The sequence below is a fragment of the Chrysemys picta genome, chromosome 2 (assembly GCF_011386835.1).
Source record: "Chrysemys picta bellii isolate R12L10 chromosome 2, ASM1138683v2, whole genome shotgun sequence".
NCBI lineage: Eukaryota > Metazoa > Chordata > Testudines > Emydidae > Chrysemys > Chrysemys picta.
Window position 1 is genome coordinate 244,122,642 of NC_088792.1, and position 18,051 is coordinate 244,140,692.

General features: G+C 39.7%; 1 protein-coding gene across 3 annotated transcripts in view; it reads right to left on the reverse strand.

Annotated features, from left to right (window-relative positions):
• Positions 1 to 18,051, reverse strand: part of MMP16 (matrix metallopeptidase 16) — a 309,944-nt gene that overhangs the window by 18,320 nt on the left and 273,573 nt on the right. For all 3 annotated transcript variants that reach the window (XM_065585863.1, XM_005299375.5, XM_065585862.1), the window contains one exon: positions 11,054 to 11,192. In XM_065585863.1, coding sequence (XP_065441935.1) covers positions 11,054 to 11,192 — 139 coding nt within the window. The remainder of the gene's footprint in view (positions 1 to 11,053; positions 11,193 to 18,051) is intronic.

The following is an 18,051-nucleotide window of genomic DNA, read 5'->3' on the forward strand; positions in this document are numbered from 1 at the left end:
AATCCATATAAGAATCATACTCAGACTGAAAATGAAGTCACCTCGGGAGATGGTGTAATGTAATCCATTTTACAAGAGAAACACTACACAACAGATATGTTTTTCACAAGGAAAGCAGGGTGAATTTTAGGGTAAAATTGAATAAGGAAACATTTAGATTAAAAAAAATGCATAACTCCTAGAAATTCTGATTTTCCTAGAGACCATATACTCCTATTACCATGTGCTCTAATTGTGATACAGAGAGTTAAAATGTACACATGATACACTAGTTCATTTTTAAAGTATTTTAGGAAAATATTTGAACATATCATCTATCACTTTTCTTCCATTGGGCATGCAAAGAGAGGAAAAGTGGGAAGTCAATTGGAAGAAAATATTACCCTTTGAGAAAAATGTTCAAATGCACCAAAGTGACTTGGGTGCCTAAGACACATTATCACTTTTGAAAATGTTATAATCTGTGCTCCTCTTCCTCACCACTCAGTCTTTTCCACCAGTCTACAACTCCAGCTTCCCCCATGCATCTGTTTCTTTTCAATCTCCTCTCAAGTCACAGAAGTCTGGTGAAAGTCCAGGGAGGATACTGACTTCCTCCACTACAAAATTGCCTTTTCTTTCTTGTCAGATAGCTTTATTTCTCTTTCCTGATCAACTCCTATAAACCCATCACCTCTCCCTGCCTTGTCAGGCCCCTTCTGAGTTGTCTGGCTCCCTCTTAAGCTCCATCTCTAGCTAGAGCATTTTCTGCAGGTGTGGCTGGGCAGGGTCTTTTGGGCCGAGAATTGCTCCTTATCCCTGTCAGTTCTAGTGCAGGGTTTATACACCGCATCACAGGACTCTTCAATCTAGCAGAGAAAGGCACAATATGATCAATGGCTGGAAGTTGAAGCTAGAGAAATTCAGACTTGAAATAAGATGTAAATTTTTAATGTTAAGGGTAAGTGACCATTGAAACAATTTACCAAGGGTCATGATGGATTCTTCATCACGAGCAATTTTAAAATCAAAATTGGATTTTTTTTCCAGAAAAGATGCTGTAGGAATAATTTTGGGGAAGTTCTATGACATGTGTTATACAGGAGGTCAGACTAGATGATCACTAGATTTCTTACGACAGTCACTTCAATAATGGCTCATATTCTCATGGCAACCCAAGACAATCTATGTTAATTTTAAAGGTCGGGGAGGAGTCCTAATATGATGCATACCTTAGGAATAGTAACATCCCAAAATCTTAGTTTGTTCAGTGTCTCCCCTGTTTATGCTAGATTGTAAGCTCCATTGGGTAAGGACCATGTATTTATCCTCTCTCTATATATATAACATTAGGGACATGCATGTTGTTAAAAATGTTATTACTAATAACAATATTAATCGGTGTGAGGAGTAACTTACTTAGAAAGCCTGTCAACAACTTGACAATCCTTTAGACTGGCATAATAGAAAAAGTCCAGAGAAAGGTAATGAAAATCATTAGACCTCTTGGGCCTTCCCATACAAAGAGAGAGAATGAAGACCAATGGTCAGGGACCATAAATAGGTGGCATAAAACAGGTGGAACCCATCTGAAATTCATTGCAGCTCCCCAAGACCCTCTGAGTGGAGCTGGTGCATCAGTGGATTTGCCTCTGCTGAACTTATTTCAGCCAGTGTCTCCCTTTCTGAAGTCATAACAGTCCTATTAATCACTTCTAAGTTGCCAATAAGTGGAGTTTCAACCATGACCATTAATGCTAATGTAAATTGGAATAAATCAGTGGTGAAACTGATCCAAAAAATGTAAACCTAACCCACTATATCTAGAAACACCCTTATTTATGATAGCCAATGGAAAAGATGTTTTAAAGTGCATTTGCCTAGCTACACATCTATGCAGATATCCCAGTGGCACATGACAGACATAAGAGTGGCAGTCCATACTATTCATTGTAATAACTACAGGTCTGTCTCATCTTACTCGGGGGTTCCAATCCAATTAGCGCATAAAGCGAAAACCGCGTATAGCCAAAACCCCATTGATTCAATGGCGGGTGAAATTGCCTGCACTACAGGTATAGTATTAGAACTGTTTTTCTCTTTTTTTTTGTTTTTTGTTTTGTTTTTGTTTTTGCAGACCGCGTAAAGTTGAAATCGCGCATGTTAAATGCGCGTAAGATGTGACAGACCTGTATGTGGCTGGGCAGGCTGCTTCACAAACACTTATCTACCCTTAGGCACTCTCTTATGTAAATATTTTATAAGGAAACTTAACTTCGCCCCAAAGACCTAGGATCAAGTCTATGCCAGAATCACTGGGATGGAAAATCCAGAAAGCTGTATTCACAGTTTGTTTTATATTTTAGTCATCCCTCTGTGGTATTAAATAAGGGAATTCTTTAAAAAAGTAAAGGAAGGCTTTATCCCCTCACCTGTACCTCAGCAATTTACAGCATGCTTTCCTTTTCATCACATTTTTAATTAGGAAAGGGGATACAGTTTTAATCCCTCCCATGCTGGGTTTGCAAAGTAAATCTTTTATCAGTTTCTTTGCAGCTGCTTGTCACCCGCACTTTCAAGCAGAGGCATTCCAGCTCGCCTGAGGATACTTTTCCTGACACAAAGTCCCAGGTCACTAGTGGTGCATTTAGCTTTAGGAGACATTTGTAGAAGCCTGATTCAGTACATTTTCCAATGTATCAGCACCAGAGGAAAGAAGTGTGAACATATGAAATGTATAGTTTCTCTAGGAAATTCCTGTCATTCTACCTAGTTTTCTCATATTCTCCACCATTTGCTCCTATACTGTGAACCTAATACTGCCTTCCAATAATGAAAAGAAAGATTTTCTGAAAGGAGTCTTACATAAGATTCTCATGGAAAGGCTTCCCTTCATTTCTTGTCTGATAGAGAGACCTAGACACATATAAGCAGACTCTCTCTTCTTAAGCAAAATGTAGAAAACTCATCTGGCACAGGTACATTAATGTGACCTTAAAAATACTGAAGCAGCTTTTAGCACCTTTGTGACAAAAGAAATCACAAGGAAAAGAGTGATGAACCCACATGTATGTTCATCATAACACTTGAACTTTTTACTGAATTAAAAAAATAATAAAGATAACTTATGTTTAATTTTCCAATATGCAATAAGACAAGAACCACAATAAAACTGTGTTCTTCAGATGTTCAAGCTGTCACCTGCATAGTTTGGTGTCTTCTCTAGAAATGCCCTAGAAGGAAGTAAGCCATGATTACATTTTCATTTCTAGCAGGGGATGCTCAGTGTAAGACACAAAGATGTGGTCAAGTCTCTTTTCTATAGGTTGTTAACGTGTATATATTTGGAAGATGAGAAAATGAAGGTGACGTGATACAGCCAAAGACGCCAGCTTGACATTATACATTGAGAAACACTGATCTTCTTCACAGCTATTGCATGTGCCAGGCAAGAGGAAGAAAGCGTTCAGAGAAGACCTGCAGGGAGCTTTGTAAAGTACAGAAAATAAAGAAGAGCTAGCCTATGAAGAGTGATCCTTTGAAATGCACAAAAGATTAGGTCTGTGCTGACCTAAAGGCCATTATATTTAATTTACTTAGGATGCTCAACAAAACTTAATCCTAGGAATGATAAGGCTCTATCCTGAGGGTTTCAGACATTCATTTCAGTTGGCCACACCTTTAGTATTTCACAGTTCTCCTTCTCAGCTGAATTATACCTCTGAGTCTCAAAACTACTGGTTCACTTGGCTGTATATAAATAGATGGCTTCAGAAAGGGATCATAATTGCAAGTTCAATACTGAGAGAAGGATCGTGCTTTCTGGACCCTTGCAGTTGGTACTTATGGTGCAAACAACAGATGGTATTCAATGAATGATACTGTGCCAGGTCATTTCTGTTTTAGAAGATCATTCAAAATGACAGTTGCTGGGCAGCATGAAGAGGCATGTTCTACAATGTATGCAATATTACTATTTCCATGTCTCACAAGGAATAGTTGTTAGAAAATGATAATTGCCAACTGTATCCAATGAGTCAAATTTTGCTCTCACATATGCATGCTCAACCCCTGAAATAACCAGGCTGAACATGAATATTATAAAAGGACAGAATAACTGAGCCGAATATCTGTTGTATATCCAGGGGGTGCTGGAGCAGGCGCATATGTGAAAAAAGCGGGAAGGCAAGACTAGAGTGAGGCTCTTAATGAAATCCTCCTTAGCACATTTCTTTCTTCTATTTAAGCAAGTTTACTGTTGAGGGTAACTGGAGAGAACTTAAACCTGAGACTGCAGGACACTGAGCACTTTAGCAATTATGGGCAAGACCTCTATTGGTTATAACTAGAGAGCATTTAATATTTGCATTCTAAGATATGTTTAGTCTGCTATAACTGTGACCATTATTAATGGGAAGCATTATAAATATGAAACCCAAGTGTTCTGTCTGGCTGCAGCTTTTTGTTGTCGTTGTTCTTCCCTCACATGGAGACATGATATTGGAAAGTGGTTGATTGTTGGTCAGGGAAGCATTTCGTGGGAGGAGAACTGCAATTCAGAAGAGTCTCAGCAAGAATCTGACGCTTTCACACTCAGAACTGAATACTAAGGGGAATTTAAATTACAGATCAGAGTTTGATTGTAACTAGGATTAATTCCATTTATTTATAGTTTTAGTGAGCTAATTTGAAGTGACTTCAAAAATGTATCCAAAATGAGTGCTTAAGTCGCATTACTCATTATTTGCTTTCATTTAGTTTATATCTAGTTTCTTTTATAAGTTATAGGAACAATGTACTGAAGACCTGTTTATTCATTATGATTACAATAAAAATAAGGAAAGAAAACCAGACACTATTTGAACAATAATGGTTTGATCCTTCTTCCAGATACATGGTCACTCATATAATAAGGCAAGTGACATATCTCTTTGGCAGCAGCAAGCACTACATTTGTTTTACCAAGTTGTTCCTTTCAGGTCTGGTTTGTGGATTTATTAGTCTCATAGATTTTAATAAATCACCCTGTTTCATAAAGTCTGGTCAATCTTCTGAATGTTTCATTTTTCACCATCTATTCCCTAATATAACAACAAGCAAGATGGTAAGGTCACAGTCTGAGAATGAAGCAAGTGATAAAGTCAAAATGTTTTGGTTTTTTGCAATAATGCTTAGCTAAATACTCAACACCACAGGGAAACAATTTGAAAAAAATGGACTGTGATTGTAACTACCTGAAGTCTTTGAAAATCTATTGTCGCCATTCTGAAAATTGATTAGAAATACAGGACACACACAAAAAGAATATATATGTTTGCTTTAGCATACTGAGGTTTTGATAGTAAATATTGGTTATTTTAGACTATTTAATTATCTACTTACCATTACAACCAACCACACAGGAGATATCAACTATACTACATCCCCTTTTGTATATAATCAGGATATGAATTAATCAAAGGTTTCTTGAGTTCTCAAGAACTAAGTGGAGTATTTTTTTCATGTCATCATTATGCAAAAATGGAATTATGGTATGTGCATTTTATAAGTGCTATGTACAGTATTTAAAGTATTTAATATAATAAATATTAAGAAAAAAATCTACTCATAGCAATAAAATACATTAAAAAATCTACACTCATGTCTCTTTGTCTTCCTCATTCACATTCTGGAACTCTCTTCTCCCCAATCTTCGCATATTTTGGACCTCAATCCCAGTATGTTTTGTCCTCCTCCCTTTTTCCTCTAAGCTTTTCCAAGTCCTTCTACTTATCTAGCTGGCCCCTGTCACTTCCCTATTTACTGCTTCGTGATGCCCCACTACAAGTACATTTTAGCTTTCAAAATGAAACTGTCAAGTAGTGGGATAAGAATTATTGAGAGTTATGGTGGCAGTGGTAATATGAATTTTACAACAGCTTTTCCATTGCTACATTTGGCTGGCCGTAGGTTTCAACAATGCAGATGGCTTGACAATTTCATTTTTAACACTATTTAAATTCCAAAAGGTACACAGAATAAACTTTACTATCTACATTTTTGCCATTTTAAAAATATATATGTACCTTTCTGGTGTTATTTTATTATCATTATTCAGTATAGATGCCAGTACTGAATAACAATAAGAATATAAATATCTGTTTTTTATAAGCAGCCTTCTATGTTATACCACATACCTTGCATGCATTACGAGCCACAAGAAAGAAGGCTGCGTGTCTTCAGCTCCCCAAAACAGCAAGCACTGCTTTATAGCCATGCTCTCCAAGTGTGCTACTGAATTTTTACAAATGTTTTTCCTTGTATAAATAAATATTAATGTAAATTGAAGGGACATAAAACTAGTTCACATTGAAAACCAAAAAGTCTCAATGCTCTGTGGGGAAAGGGAGACTTGATTCCACAAAAGCAGCAAATTTTTTACAAGTAGCCATAATTTATTAAATATGCCCCTAAAATCAGTGGTCTCCACAGACAGACAATACAGAAAATATACAGATCTGCTGATAGGATTTATTAGTATGAATTTGGGATAGCAGAGCTGTAAATTATGAAGACGGTCCCAAAGGAATGCAAATAACACCTGCATACCACACCACCATTACAGATCATCTGTTTGTGCCTTGTATTTAACAGCATAGGTCTGCTGGAAAATGTAAGCTTGTTTTAAAGATTTTTATTTAGCTCCTGGTTTATATTTCTTCTTTAAAGCAGAATTGCCTTAGTGCCATTAATCCAGTTGCACAAGTGGAGGGAGAGATGACTGAGTACGAACAAATAAAACCAAACCCTCAAAACCTAAAAAAAATTATCATAAGTAGGTTTTCTAATAATCTACTTGTTTCAAATTTCAGGTCTGCTGTCTCCTAAACATTGAGGGCCCAAATCAAATACATTATAGATCATTGGGACGGAATTAGGAAGGGTTGTTTTCAGATTTCTCATGTCAGAAAGCAGGCTTTTCTGTCCAACAAGATGCTGCATCTTAAAAATGTCACTGGGCCTGGGTTGCATATTGCTAGTCCTTGATCTAGAATCAGTGCAATTTTGCTGGGAAAAACAAGGTGAAGATTACTTACTGACAACTGCGTTTGACTCAATCTTCTTTTCTCCCATCCTACAGGCAACAGCCCCTACAGTCAGTGTTATTGCTCCATAGATCCGAAAACATGAGAGAAAGATCTGTCAATCATATAAGTCCTAGTCCACCTACTTCCTTTTAATAACAAAACTTCCAAAGCAAGAAAAGAGAGAAATTTTGATGGAAAATTCACTTTGAGGTCCTTTTGAAGCCTGCCCATAGGAAGCAGAGGATGTTCTGAAGGAAGCATAAATATATATTTGCCTCTTTCTCCAGCACAAAGCAGAGATTTGAGAGTACGGTATGTGTTACTGACCTCAAGAGAAGCAACCAGAGACTTCCTCTAAGAAACCTATGGTTATAAATACTGCTTCTGCTCAGCCACCAGACTGTTAAGCCTGCATGTTATCTAGGCACCATAAGTGGAGGAGTTAAACTTTATCCCAGGTCTGTGCTTCTGTCCCAGGGAACTGTAGCTATACTTTACACAAATTATTTTGGTATCCATTGTTCATACTGAATGATTCTGTCCCTGTACTGGACAAGCAAAGAAGAATAAACAAAGCCTGGATCAGCAGATGGATAGTAGGTAAATATCCTTTTGGTTCACTGAGTAGGGAAGGAAGATAGGCTTAAAGAATGGGCCTGGTAATTTCTATCTGCAACTTTGACTACAGTGTAAGGGAGACGATTACTATGATGCAGAATGGTGAGCCTAGAGAAGAGGGTCCTTAGGGAACTCTGTAGTCCATTGTTACTTTATCTTGATCTTCTTGAGAGGTCTGACAGTTTGATCTTTGCATGGACTTCTACACTCCAGTTGAGAGTTAGAGAGGTCTGACAGTTTGATCTTTGCATGGACTTCTACACTCCAGTTTCAGAGGCACAAATGGATCTGTATACCACACACAGAAATAAGGTGACAACTGAGGAGATGTGGCAAGAATGCACCCGACCTCTATATCCAGGTCAACAGAGGGTGACAAGATCTTTGTGGAGGATTCTGAAAACAAAGGGGAAGTGGGCTGTTTCCAAGACAACTAATATAACAGGATAAGCCTTGGAGAATGAGAAACCTACCTTCTGGCCTCTGCTCTACACACATTAATGCAATGCAAAGCAGGCTGAGAAGGCAGAAAAGAGCATGGCAATGACTAGAAATATACAATCTAGATCTTCAGAGAAAACGGTGTGTTTCTGTCCCATGGGACAGTAGCCAAGGAACTACAATGGCTGGTCTTTATTCCTCAGAGGTGATGCCTGTGATGGCAGAGTGCAGCAAGAGGCCATTTAAATAAAAAAGAGAGTACTGACATTTTGAGGATTCCAGCTATAGGGAAACAAGGGGCTTGTGGAAGTGATTCTTGCTGTGCAGGGTTGCAAGGCTTGTCCTCCCAGGCATCCTGGTATCCTGGATCTGAGGAATACTGAGGAAGGCCTGGGTCTGCACTCTGCACTGAAATTCAGGCCATGTATGGTAGGAATCATCTGTTAATGAATGCAATAGGAAGAGTGGGGTCACTATGAGGGAAAAGTACCCTTGGCCTTCAAGCACCCTAAAAAGCGACTGTGTAAAAAAGGTGTTATGAGGTTCTATGTTCACTGAGTCTAATTGATTTGCATCTCAATTTTCAGTTCCATTTGCAGCTAAACAGGGCTTTTTCCGCTTTCTTAGTTGTCATGCTGATAAACTCATCCATGGCCTGGGGGTTAAAATGGTTTCTTTCTGTTTCTCATATTATCACCATAAATAAAGGTTCTGCAGGCTGAATTAAGCCTGCACGTTATAACTTACTTCATATTATGACTTTCATCTGTGCAAACCACTTATGATTACTGGAGTTTACACAAATGGCCTTAAGGGCCAAGGAAATGCTGACACATTTGTTAAAAGAAAGTCTGTGGTAGCTGGGCTTATGAAATCCACTAGCCACTGACAGAGAGAGGTTCTAAATAACACAGTGATGGGCAACCCTATAGAAACCCAGACAGAAAACACCTAACCAGGGACCTAGATAGAACCAACACCCTACAACAATGTGGCTAGGCTGAAAGGTGGGGACAGGAGGAGTTGAGGAGCTGATATGCAGCACATTGGTCAATTCCTCCCTGATTCCTTGGTTACTGGATGGAAGCAGCTATAGGAGGTAAATCTCTCTCTTCTGCTGCTTTACTCTCTGTGTAACTGGGGCCCTGGAGAGAGCAGACACAGGAGAGTTGATGTCTTCTTTGTGCTGCTTTTTTCTCCCTTTCCCTTTATCCTTGCTTCTGTGATTCTTCATCTTTTCTTGGGCTAGAATAGGAGAAGAACGAATAAGGCAGAATGAAAGAGCGCACAGTGGGTGAAATACTGAGACAGCTGCTGCTCTACCCTTCCAGCATGCAGAAGGCAAACAACCAGGAAGAAATGGGTAGACTGGTGCTTATACACTACCTGTGATTGACAGATCTTTGCCTCTTGCTTGCTGATTAGTTCAGTCATAACACGCTCCTAAAAGCACTTCATTAGGAAGGATGGGAGTAGAGGGATGCATGACAATCTTTTTTGTGGTACAGTACAACCTTTATATTAGAAAATGCCAATTGTTGTTTAGAGGTTTAGAACATTGGTCGTAACTGAGAAAGATTAGAAGGCAGAGTGTTATTGAGAAGGTTAAAGGTGGAAAATAAAATTCAGTTTATCATATGGTATACATTTTATGAGCTGGCTTTGGAATAAAGGGCACATGTTGTGTGTTATCATATAGTAAATAAAGTAAATACAAAGACCTGTAACTTCTATGTCTCAAACAAGGTGCAAGTTCTTTTCATCTTCATTGCCTGTATTAAACTGTTGTGTAGTATTTCTGCACAATTACAATTACCCCTTCACACTCCAGAGGTGACCATACTTGAGTAGTGAATGAAATGCTTCTTGTATCTCCACACTAGTTCTACTATAGTACAGGTGGGTCCATTTTTTGACCTAATAACCTTGTTCATATTTTGAAAAATGGCAGGGAAAATGTCTGCATTGTTCTTCTGCCTTTTCATAGGCATAATTATATGAAAAAGAACAACAGAGCCAGTCACAATCCATATAGTTAACTCTGATAGCTTCACAACTATTCTCATTCTCAAATCATATTCTCCTTTGTTTTCACAGTTCTTACCTTATAAAGTAATTAGCTTTTACATTGGTTTCATTCCCAATGAACAGATTCCAATGATAAACTACTATTTATCTACCATAAAGTATAATTTTCACATTAAATCTAAATTAGATGCATATTTAAGAACTTTAATTTTAAAGAACAGCTGATGCCTGGAGTAAAACTTTCAAAAAAACAAATTGCATAGCAACAATTCAATCCACATAACTTTATTTTCTGGGGTTTTTCCTCTTTTTTAAAAAAATGACTAGGGACATTTGCATGAAACAGGGATATCTGTTAATAATTCATTTCCCACCTCAAATTTGTAGCATCATAATTTCCAGAGCAAATAATTACAATGTGGCACAGATAACACATGATAAAATATACGCAACAGGAACAGATGCCACTTAGAAATATGCAAATGCCCTAGTAATAAGAGAAATGAAGAAAGATAACTAGAAAAAATATAAAGAAACTCACTCATTCATACTTTCTTAATCCAGACAACCTGTAGTTCACACACAAAAAGTGTGAGCAAAGATTTAATAGCAGATCATTGCTGTATGGCCTTTACTAGTAAGACTTACCTACTTTTACAAAATATACCCCAAAATCACTAATATAAAGTATTATCATTAATAATAACAATAGTTGCCAAGTGTGCAAAGTATGTTAGATGCTTGTTTTTTATCTGTTCACTTATTTGCTAATTCTCTACATTCTGAATTTGCAATGGATATGACAAGCCACTAGTGAAAATAAACAAGATTTTACTTCATTATAAGAAGAAAGTTTTAAAATGTTTCTATGAGGTGTCAGCAGGCCTTTAAATGTCACCTAGATTTCTTGCCCTTCTTACCTTTAAAGAAAACAAAATTCCCTTCGCTGTTTTCATAGACTGCATCGATACTTGGAGGCAAACCCCTCCAGAAGTAGGTAATCTGCATGGGGTATCCATCCATCACCCTGTTGTTTCTAACACGCCAAAACCACTGATCCTGGAAAGCAAACAAATGCATCTCTTAGCACATTGGAGGTCTCTATACTTGTTGATCTGTTTCTGAGAGACAGAAAAGCCATTCAATGTCAATTTAGGACAACAAACTTTCCTATTTGTCTAACCATATTTACATTAATAATGAAGGAGTACAGAACTGAGTTTTCCCTCAGCAGAGAAATGGAAGGAAAAAAATGTCCCTCTTAAAGAGTGATCTAATGATTTTTTAAAAACAAAAATAAAAAACACAAACAAAGCAAAGGTGCATTCAAAGGAGAGGCAGAAATTTGAGGATATTTCTTACCAAATATCTGACAGTCCTGTAACAGATGTCCATTTTGCTTAAAAAGGAAAGGCAGGAGAGTGTGTATACTGCAAACTACCACTGCTCAAATTCCACTCAGTTACACTGGTAGAACACAATGGAACTATTTTAGGCTTACAATGGGGCAGCTAAGAACAGATTTGGGGTCCATGTTTGAATTACAGCACTAATTTTTGAATATCTGATATATTTGCAATGTCTAAAAGTAAGATGTGCACAAGACACCCACATCTATTCTAGTTAAATTTGTTGTTCTGTAGGAAAGCCCAGTAAATTTAACAGAAATCTTTGTCAGAAATTTGTTTAAGAAGAGTTTATAATAAAAGTTTAAAAAGGCTTTCCCCTCTTGATTTGCTTCTTTTCAAAGCCCCTAGTTTGAGTGAACAATCAAGGCCAAATTTCAGCCCACAGTACTTCATTGCATATTTCCGAATCCTGTACTAAGTTACATGAGTGAGTGCCTGGCAGCAGCCCCATCATATATTTGGTGAACAATCAATTTCATGTCATCTTCTAAAACTGCAGATACCCAGATCCAGGGCCGGTTCCAGCTGCTTTGCCGCCCCAAGCTGCAAAGCGAAAAATAAAATAAAATAAAGCCGATCGGCAGCACTTCGGCGGCAGCTCAATCGCGCCGCTTCATTCTTCTGCGGCAATTCGGCAGGAGGTCCTTCGCTCCCTCTCTTCCTCTTCAGCGGCACTTCGGCGGCAGCTCAAAGAGGAAGACAGAGACTGAGGGACCCGCCGCTGAATTGCCGCCGAAGACCCGGATGTGCCGCCCCTTTCCATTGGCCGTCCCAAGCACCTGCTTCCTTCGCTGGTGCCTGGAGCTGGCCCTGCCCAGATCTGTATGTTCCCCAAGATGTGAATTTATTATTAATCTGAAAAGTGTCAGATGGACATCCCGGGAGACTGAAGCGCTCTCTGCACAGAAGAGATACAGCCTAGGGAGCACCACTGTGATCTGCCCCACCCCATCCTGACAATGGGCCTAAACCAAAGCTCAGGGCAGTCAGTGGAATGATGCCTGTCAAGCCCTGGTCTGAATGGACTATTTCCAGGGCTGTGAGGATAGTTCATTCTGCAATCTGATTCACTTCTTCTCTGCAGTGACTGATAACAAGGAGACCAGGATCAACATTTGTGATGGGAGATTTAGAATGTGGTGGTCATAGTTCAGTTCTTTGTGGACTGGTGTCCACATTGCAAATCTACCATCAAAACTGTTGGCACTGGCCTCTGTTAGCAGTCATTCCACTAAGAATTGCACTAAGACCAACAGCTCACAGCACATGGATCATCACATGGCAAAGATTTTCCGTCCTTATACGTGATACTAAACAGTATCCGAGCTGGTAAAAGGTTACGTTTCCCATGGCGCAGTCAATACCGTAGACTCAATTCTCTTGTATTGTCATTGTTTACAATGGCATATCTCTATGGGCTAAACCAGCGTTTCTCAAACTGGGGCTGGGATGAAGTGGGGACAGGGCCTGCGGCTGAGCGGGGGGCTTGAGGGTCCACGGAAAATTTTAAAATCAAAATGGGGTCCTCGGGTTGCTAAACCACTGGGCTAAACTATGGTTGCTGAGTGACTGATCCATGCTGAGGATGCACTGCTCAAACTGGGGAATGTAGGGAAGTTATTTTGTCAGCACTAGGGGAATGCAGGAAAAGCTGCCCTTGCTATATCTCTTCAACACTGGTAACCACAACTTCTTCCCAGGGGCGGCAGGTTTGTTGAAATTTTGGTGGTGCCCAAAACATCCAGAGGCCCCTCCCCCAAACTTCGCCTCCCAAAACTCCACCCCCCCACCTCCCTAAGGCTCTGGGAGGGATTTTGGGTGGGGGGGAGGAGGCCTGCGGTGCCGTTCCTGGGCTGGGGAGGGAGTAGGGGTGGGAGGGGGTGTGTGGGAAAGGGATGGGGTGCAGGCTCCAGGGGCCCATAGAACTCGCCGCCTATGCTTTTTCCAGTGCAACCTTATCAACATGTTGAGATAGGGGGCCCTGATCAAGTGCTTACCCCTTTTGTATGTGGACTGCAAACCTAATTACTCTACGACAGATGATAGCCCTGAAGTAATGAACATTCTGAACCACTTTCCTGTGACAAGTAAAGGTTATCCCTCGTCTTACCCTTTAACATGAAATCCCAACTGTATAAGAAATAATACAGAATTAATTATTGCTGGGGAAAAAAACCCAAAACAAAACAGAAAAATATCGCATCTTGTCACATCTCTGTTGCATGGCAGCCTAGACCTTCTGTCTGAATAGGTCAGCCTGCCAAGCAAACCAGATCTGTAGTGTTCTGGGAACTGGTGCAGCTTTGAAACCAAACTAATATTTTTGCTGGAGCAGGCATACAATGGGTTGTATTCATCATCCTTCTCAAGTATAAGTCACAACTCTGTCTAGTTCATTTTTCCATTGATGCAATTATTCACAAATTTGTGAAGAAAATATTAACCTTACATAGAAACTGTCTAAGTGCATCCAGAATAGAAGGGGTGTTTCAGTGTACAGTGCAGGAGAGGAACCAGTGGTCGTAACACGTGTAGGTACCAATGATATAGGGAAAGGTAGGAGAGAGGTCCTGAAGGCCAAATTTAAGTTACTAGGTAAGAGATTAAAGATTAAATGCTTCCAATTCCACACATAGAGCCAGTTATATAGGCAGAACTGCAGCGTCTGAATGAGTGGTGTTTGGAGGAGGGATTTAGGTTTATTAGGAACTGGGGAAACTTTTGTAAAAGGAAGAGCCCATACAGGAAAGATGAGCTCCACCTAAACCAAAACAGAATCAGATTGCTGGTGTGTAAAATTAAAATAAGTTGTAGAGAAGTTTTTAAACTAAGGGCTGGGGGAAAGCTGACAGGTGTTAAGGAGCACATGGTTTGGACAGAGACATCCTTTAGGGGAAGATTTATTAATGGGGATTCTCTAGATCCTAGTACAGAGGAGAAGATACAAGTTGATAATATCAGATAGGATCTGAAGAGAAACAGTCAAATGAAAACGAGTCCCACTCACTTTCATCATATGAAGGCAGACAACTAAATATTGAAAAATTTTATAAGCATACATATAAACTATACATAAAAAGAACAGGAGTACTTGTGGCACCTTAGAGACTAACAAATTTATTAGAGCATAAGCTTTCGTGGACTACAGCCCACTTCTTCGGAAGCTTATGCTCTAATAAATTTGTTAGTCTCTAAGGTGGCACAAGTACTCCTGTTCTTTTTGCGGATACAGACTAACACGGCTGCTACTCTGAAAACTATACATATAAAATGATGGGGTCTAAATGAGCTGTTACCACTCAAGAAAGAGATCTTGGAGTCATTGTGGATAGTTCTCAGAAAACATCCACTCAATGTGCAGCGGCAGTCAAAAAAGTGAACAGAACATTGGGAATCATTAGGAAAGTGATAGATAATAAGACAGAAAATATAATATTGCCTCTATATAAATCCATGGTATGCCCATATGTTGAATACTGCATGCAGATGTGATCGCCCCATTGCAAAAAAGATATATTGGAATTGGAAAAGTTCAGAAAAGGACAACAAAAATTATTAGGGGTATGGAACGGCTTCAGTATGAGGACAGATTAATAAGACTGGGACTTTTCATCTTGGAAAAGAGATGACTAAGGGTGGGGGGGATATGATTGAGGTCTATAAAATAATAATTTGTGTGGAGAAAGAAAATAGGAAGTGTTATTTACTCCTTCTCATAACACAAGAACTACGGGGTCACCAAATGAAATTAATTGGCAGCAGGTTTAAAACAAACAAAAGGAAGTATTCACACAACACACAGTCAACCTGTGAAACTCTTTGCCAGAGGATGTTGTGAAGGCCAAGACTATAACAGGGTTCAAAAAAGAACTAGATAAATTCATGAAGTATAGTTCCATCAATGGCTATTAGCTAGAATGGGCAGGGATGGTGTCCCTAGCCTCTGTTTGCCAGAAGCTGGGAATGAACGACAGGGAATGGATAACTTGATGACTATCTGTTCTGTTTATTCCATCCGGGGCACCTGACATTGGCCACTGTCGGAAGACAGGATACTGACCTAGATGGATCTTTGGTCTGACCCAATATGGTTGTTCTTATGTTCTTATAAGTGCTGTATACAAATTCTAGATGTCTAAATACTAAGATGGGTGAACTTGAGGATATTGATATAATAGGCATCACAGAAACTTGGTGGAATGATGACAATCAGTGGGACATGGTAATCATAGAATCAGAGATTATTAGGGTTGGAAGAGACCTCAGGAAGTCATCTAGTCCAAACCCCTGCTCAAAGCAGGACCAACCCCAACTAAATCATCCCAGCCAGAACTCTGTCAAGCCGGGCCTTAAAAACCTCTAAGGTTGGAGATTCCACCACCTTCCAAGGTAACCCATTCCAGTGCTGCACCACCCTCCTAGTGAAATAGTGTTTCCTAATATCCAATCTAGACCTCCCGCACTGCAACCATTGCTCCTTGTTCTGTCATCTGCCACCACTGAGAACAGCTGAGCTCCATCCTCTTTGGAACCCCCCCTCAGGTAGTTGAAGGCTGCTATCAATCCCTCCTCACTCTTCTCTTCTGCAGAATAACAATCTCAGTTCCCTCAGCCTCTCCTCCTAAATCATGTGCCCCCGCCCTCTGATCATTTTTGTTGCCCTCCGCTGGACACTCTCCAATTTGTCCACATCCTTTCTGTAGTGGGGAGGCCCAAAACTGGACGCAATACTCCAGATGTGGCCTTACCAATGCCGAATAGAAGGGAATAATCACTTCCCTTGATCTGCTGGTAATGCTTCTACTAATGCAGCCCAATATGCCGTTAGCCTTCTTGGCAACAAGGGCACACTGTTGACTCATATCCAGCTTCTCATCCACTGTAATCCCCAGGTCCTTTTCTGCAGAACTGCTGCTTAGGCAGTCGGTCCCTAGCTTGTAGCAGTGCATGGGATTCTTCGATCCTAAGTGCTGGACTCTGCACTTGTCCTTGTTGAACCTCATCAGATTTCTTTTGGCCTAATCCTCCAATTTGTGTACATCACTCTGGACCCTATCCCTACACTCCAGCGTATGTACCTCTCCCCCCGTTTAGTGTCATAGTGGGTTTCAACTATCCACATATTGACTGGGTAATTGCTACCTCAGGATGGGATGCTGAGATAAAATTTCTAGACACCATTAATGACTGCTTCTTGGAGAGCTGGTCCTGGAATCCACAAGAGGAGAGGCTTTTCTTACTTCAGACTTAAGTGGTGCACAGGATCTGGTACAAACTGTGACTATAGCTGAACCACTTGGTAATAACAACCATAATATAACTAAATTTAACATTTGGGGGTGGGAGGGAATACCAAAGAACCTACCACAGACTATTAACTGTGGTATGTAGCCTATTGCTTAAATCAGCCTCTGTTCCAGATGACTGGAGAATTGTTAATGTAATGCCAATTTTTTTAAAAAGGTACTAGAGGGGATCCTGGCAATTACAGGCCAATAAGCCTGACATCAGTGCCAGGCAAATTAGTTGAAATGAGAGTAAAGAACAGAATTATCAGACACATAGAAGAACACAATATACTGGGAAATGGTCAACATGGCATTTGTAAAGGGAAATCATGCCTCACCAATCCATTTGAATTCTTTGAGGGGGTCAATAAATGTGGACAAGTGTGATCTAGTAGATCTGTTTTTGGACTTTCTGAAAGTCTTTAACAAGGTCCTTCACCAAAGGCTCTTCAGCAAAGTAAGGAGTCATGGAATAAGAGGATCAGTTTTCACAATGGAGAAAGGTAAACAGTCAGGGCCCCCAAGGATCTGTACTGGGGCTAGTGTTGCTCACCATATTTATAAAAGATCTGGGACAACAGTGAGGTTGCAAAGTTTGCAGATGATACAAATTTACTCAGGTAGTTAAGTCCAAAGCTGACTGTGAAGAGTAACAAAGGGATTTCACAAACTGGGCCACTGGGCAACAAAATGGCAGATGTAATTCAATGTTTATAATTGCAAAGTAATGCACATTGGAAAACATAATTCCAATTGTACATACAAAATACTGGGAGCTAAAATAACTATTAACAGTCAAGAAAGAGATCTTGGAGTCATCGTGGATAGTCCTCGGAAAACATCTGCTCCATGTGTAGCAGCAGTCAAGCAATCTAACGAAGTGTTAGGAACCATTAGGAAAGGGATGGATAATAAAACAGAAAGTATCGTAATGCCACTATATAAATCCATGGTATGCCCACATCTTGAATACTGCATGCATTCTGATCTCTCCATCTCAGAAAAGATGTATTAGAATTGGGAAATGTTTAGAGAAGGGCAACAAAAATGATTAAGAATATGGAGCAACTTCTGTATGAGGAGAGGTTAAAGACAGTGGGATTGTTCAGCTTGGAACAGTGGCAAATGAGGGGTGATGTGATACAGGCCTATAAAATCATGAATGGTGTGGAGAAAGTGAATAAGGAACTGTTATTTACCCCTCCACATAACACACAAACC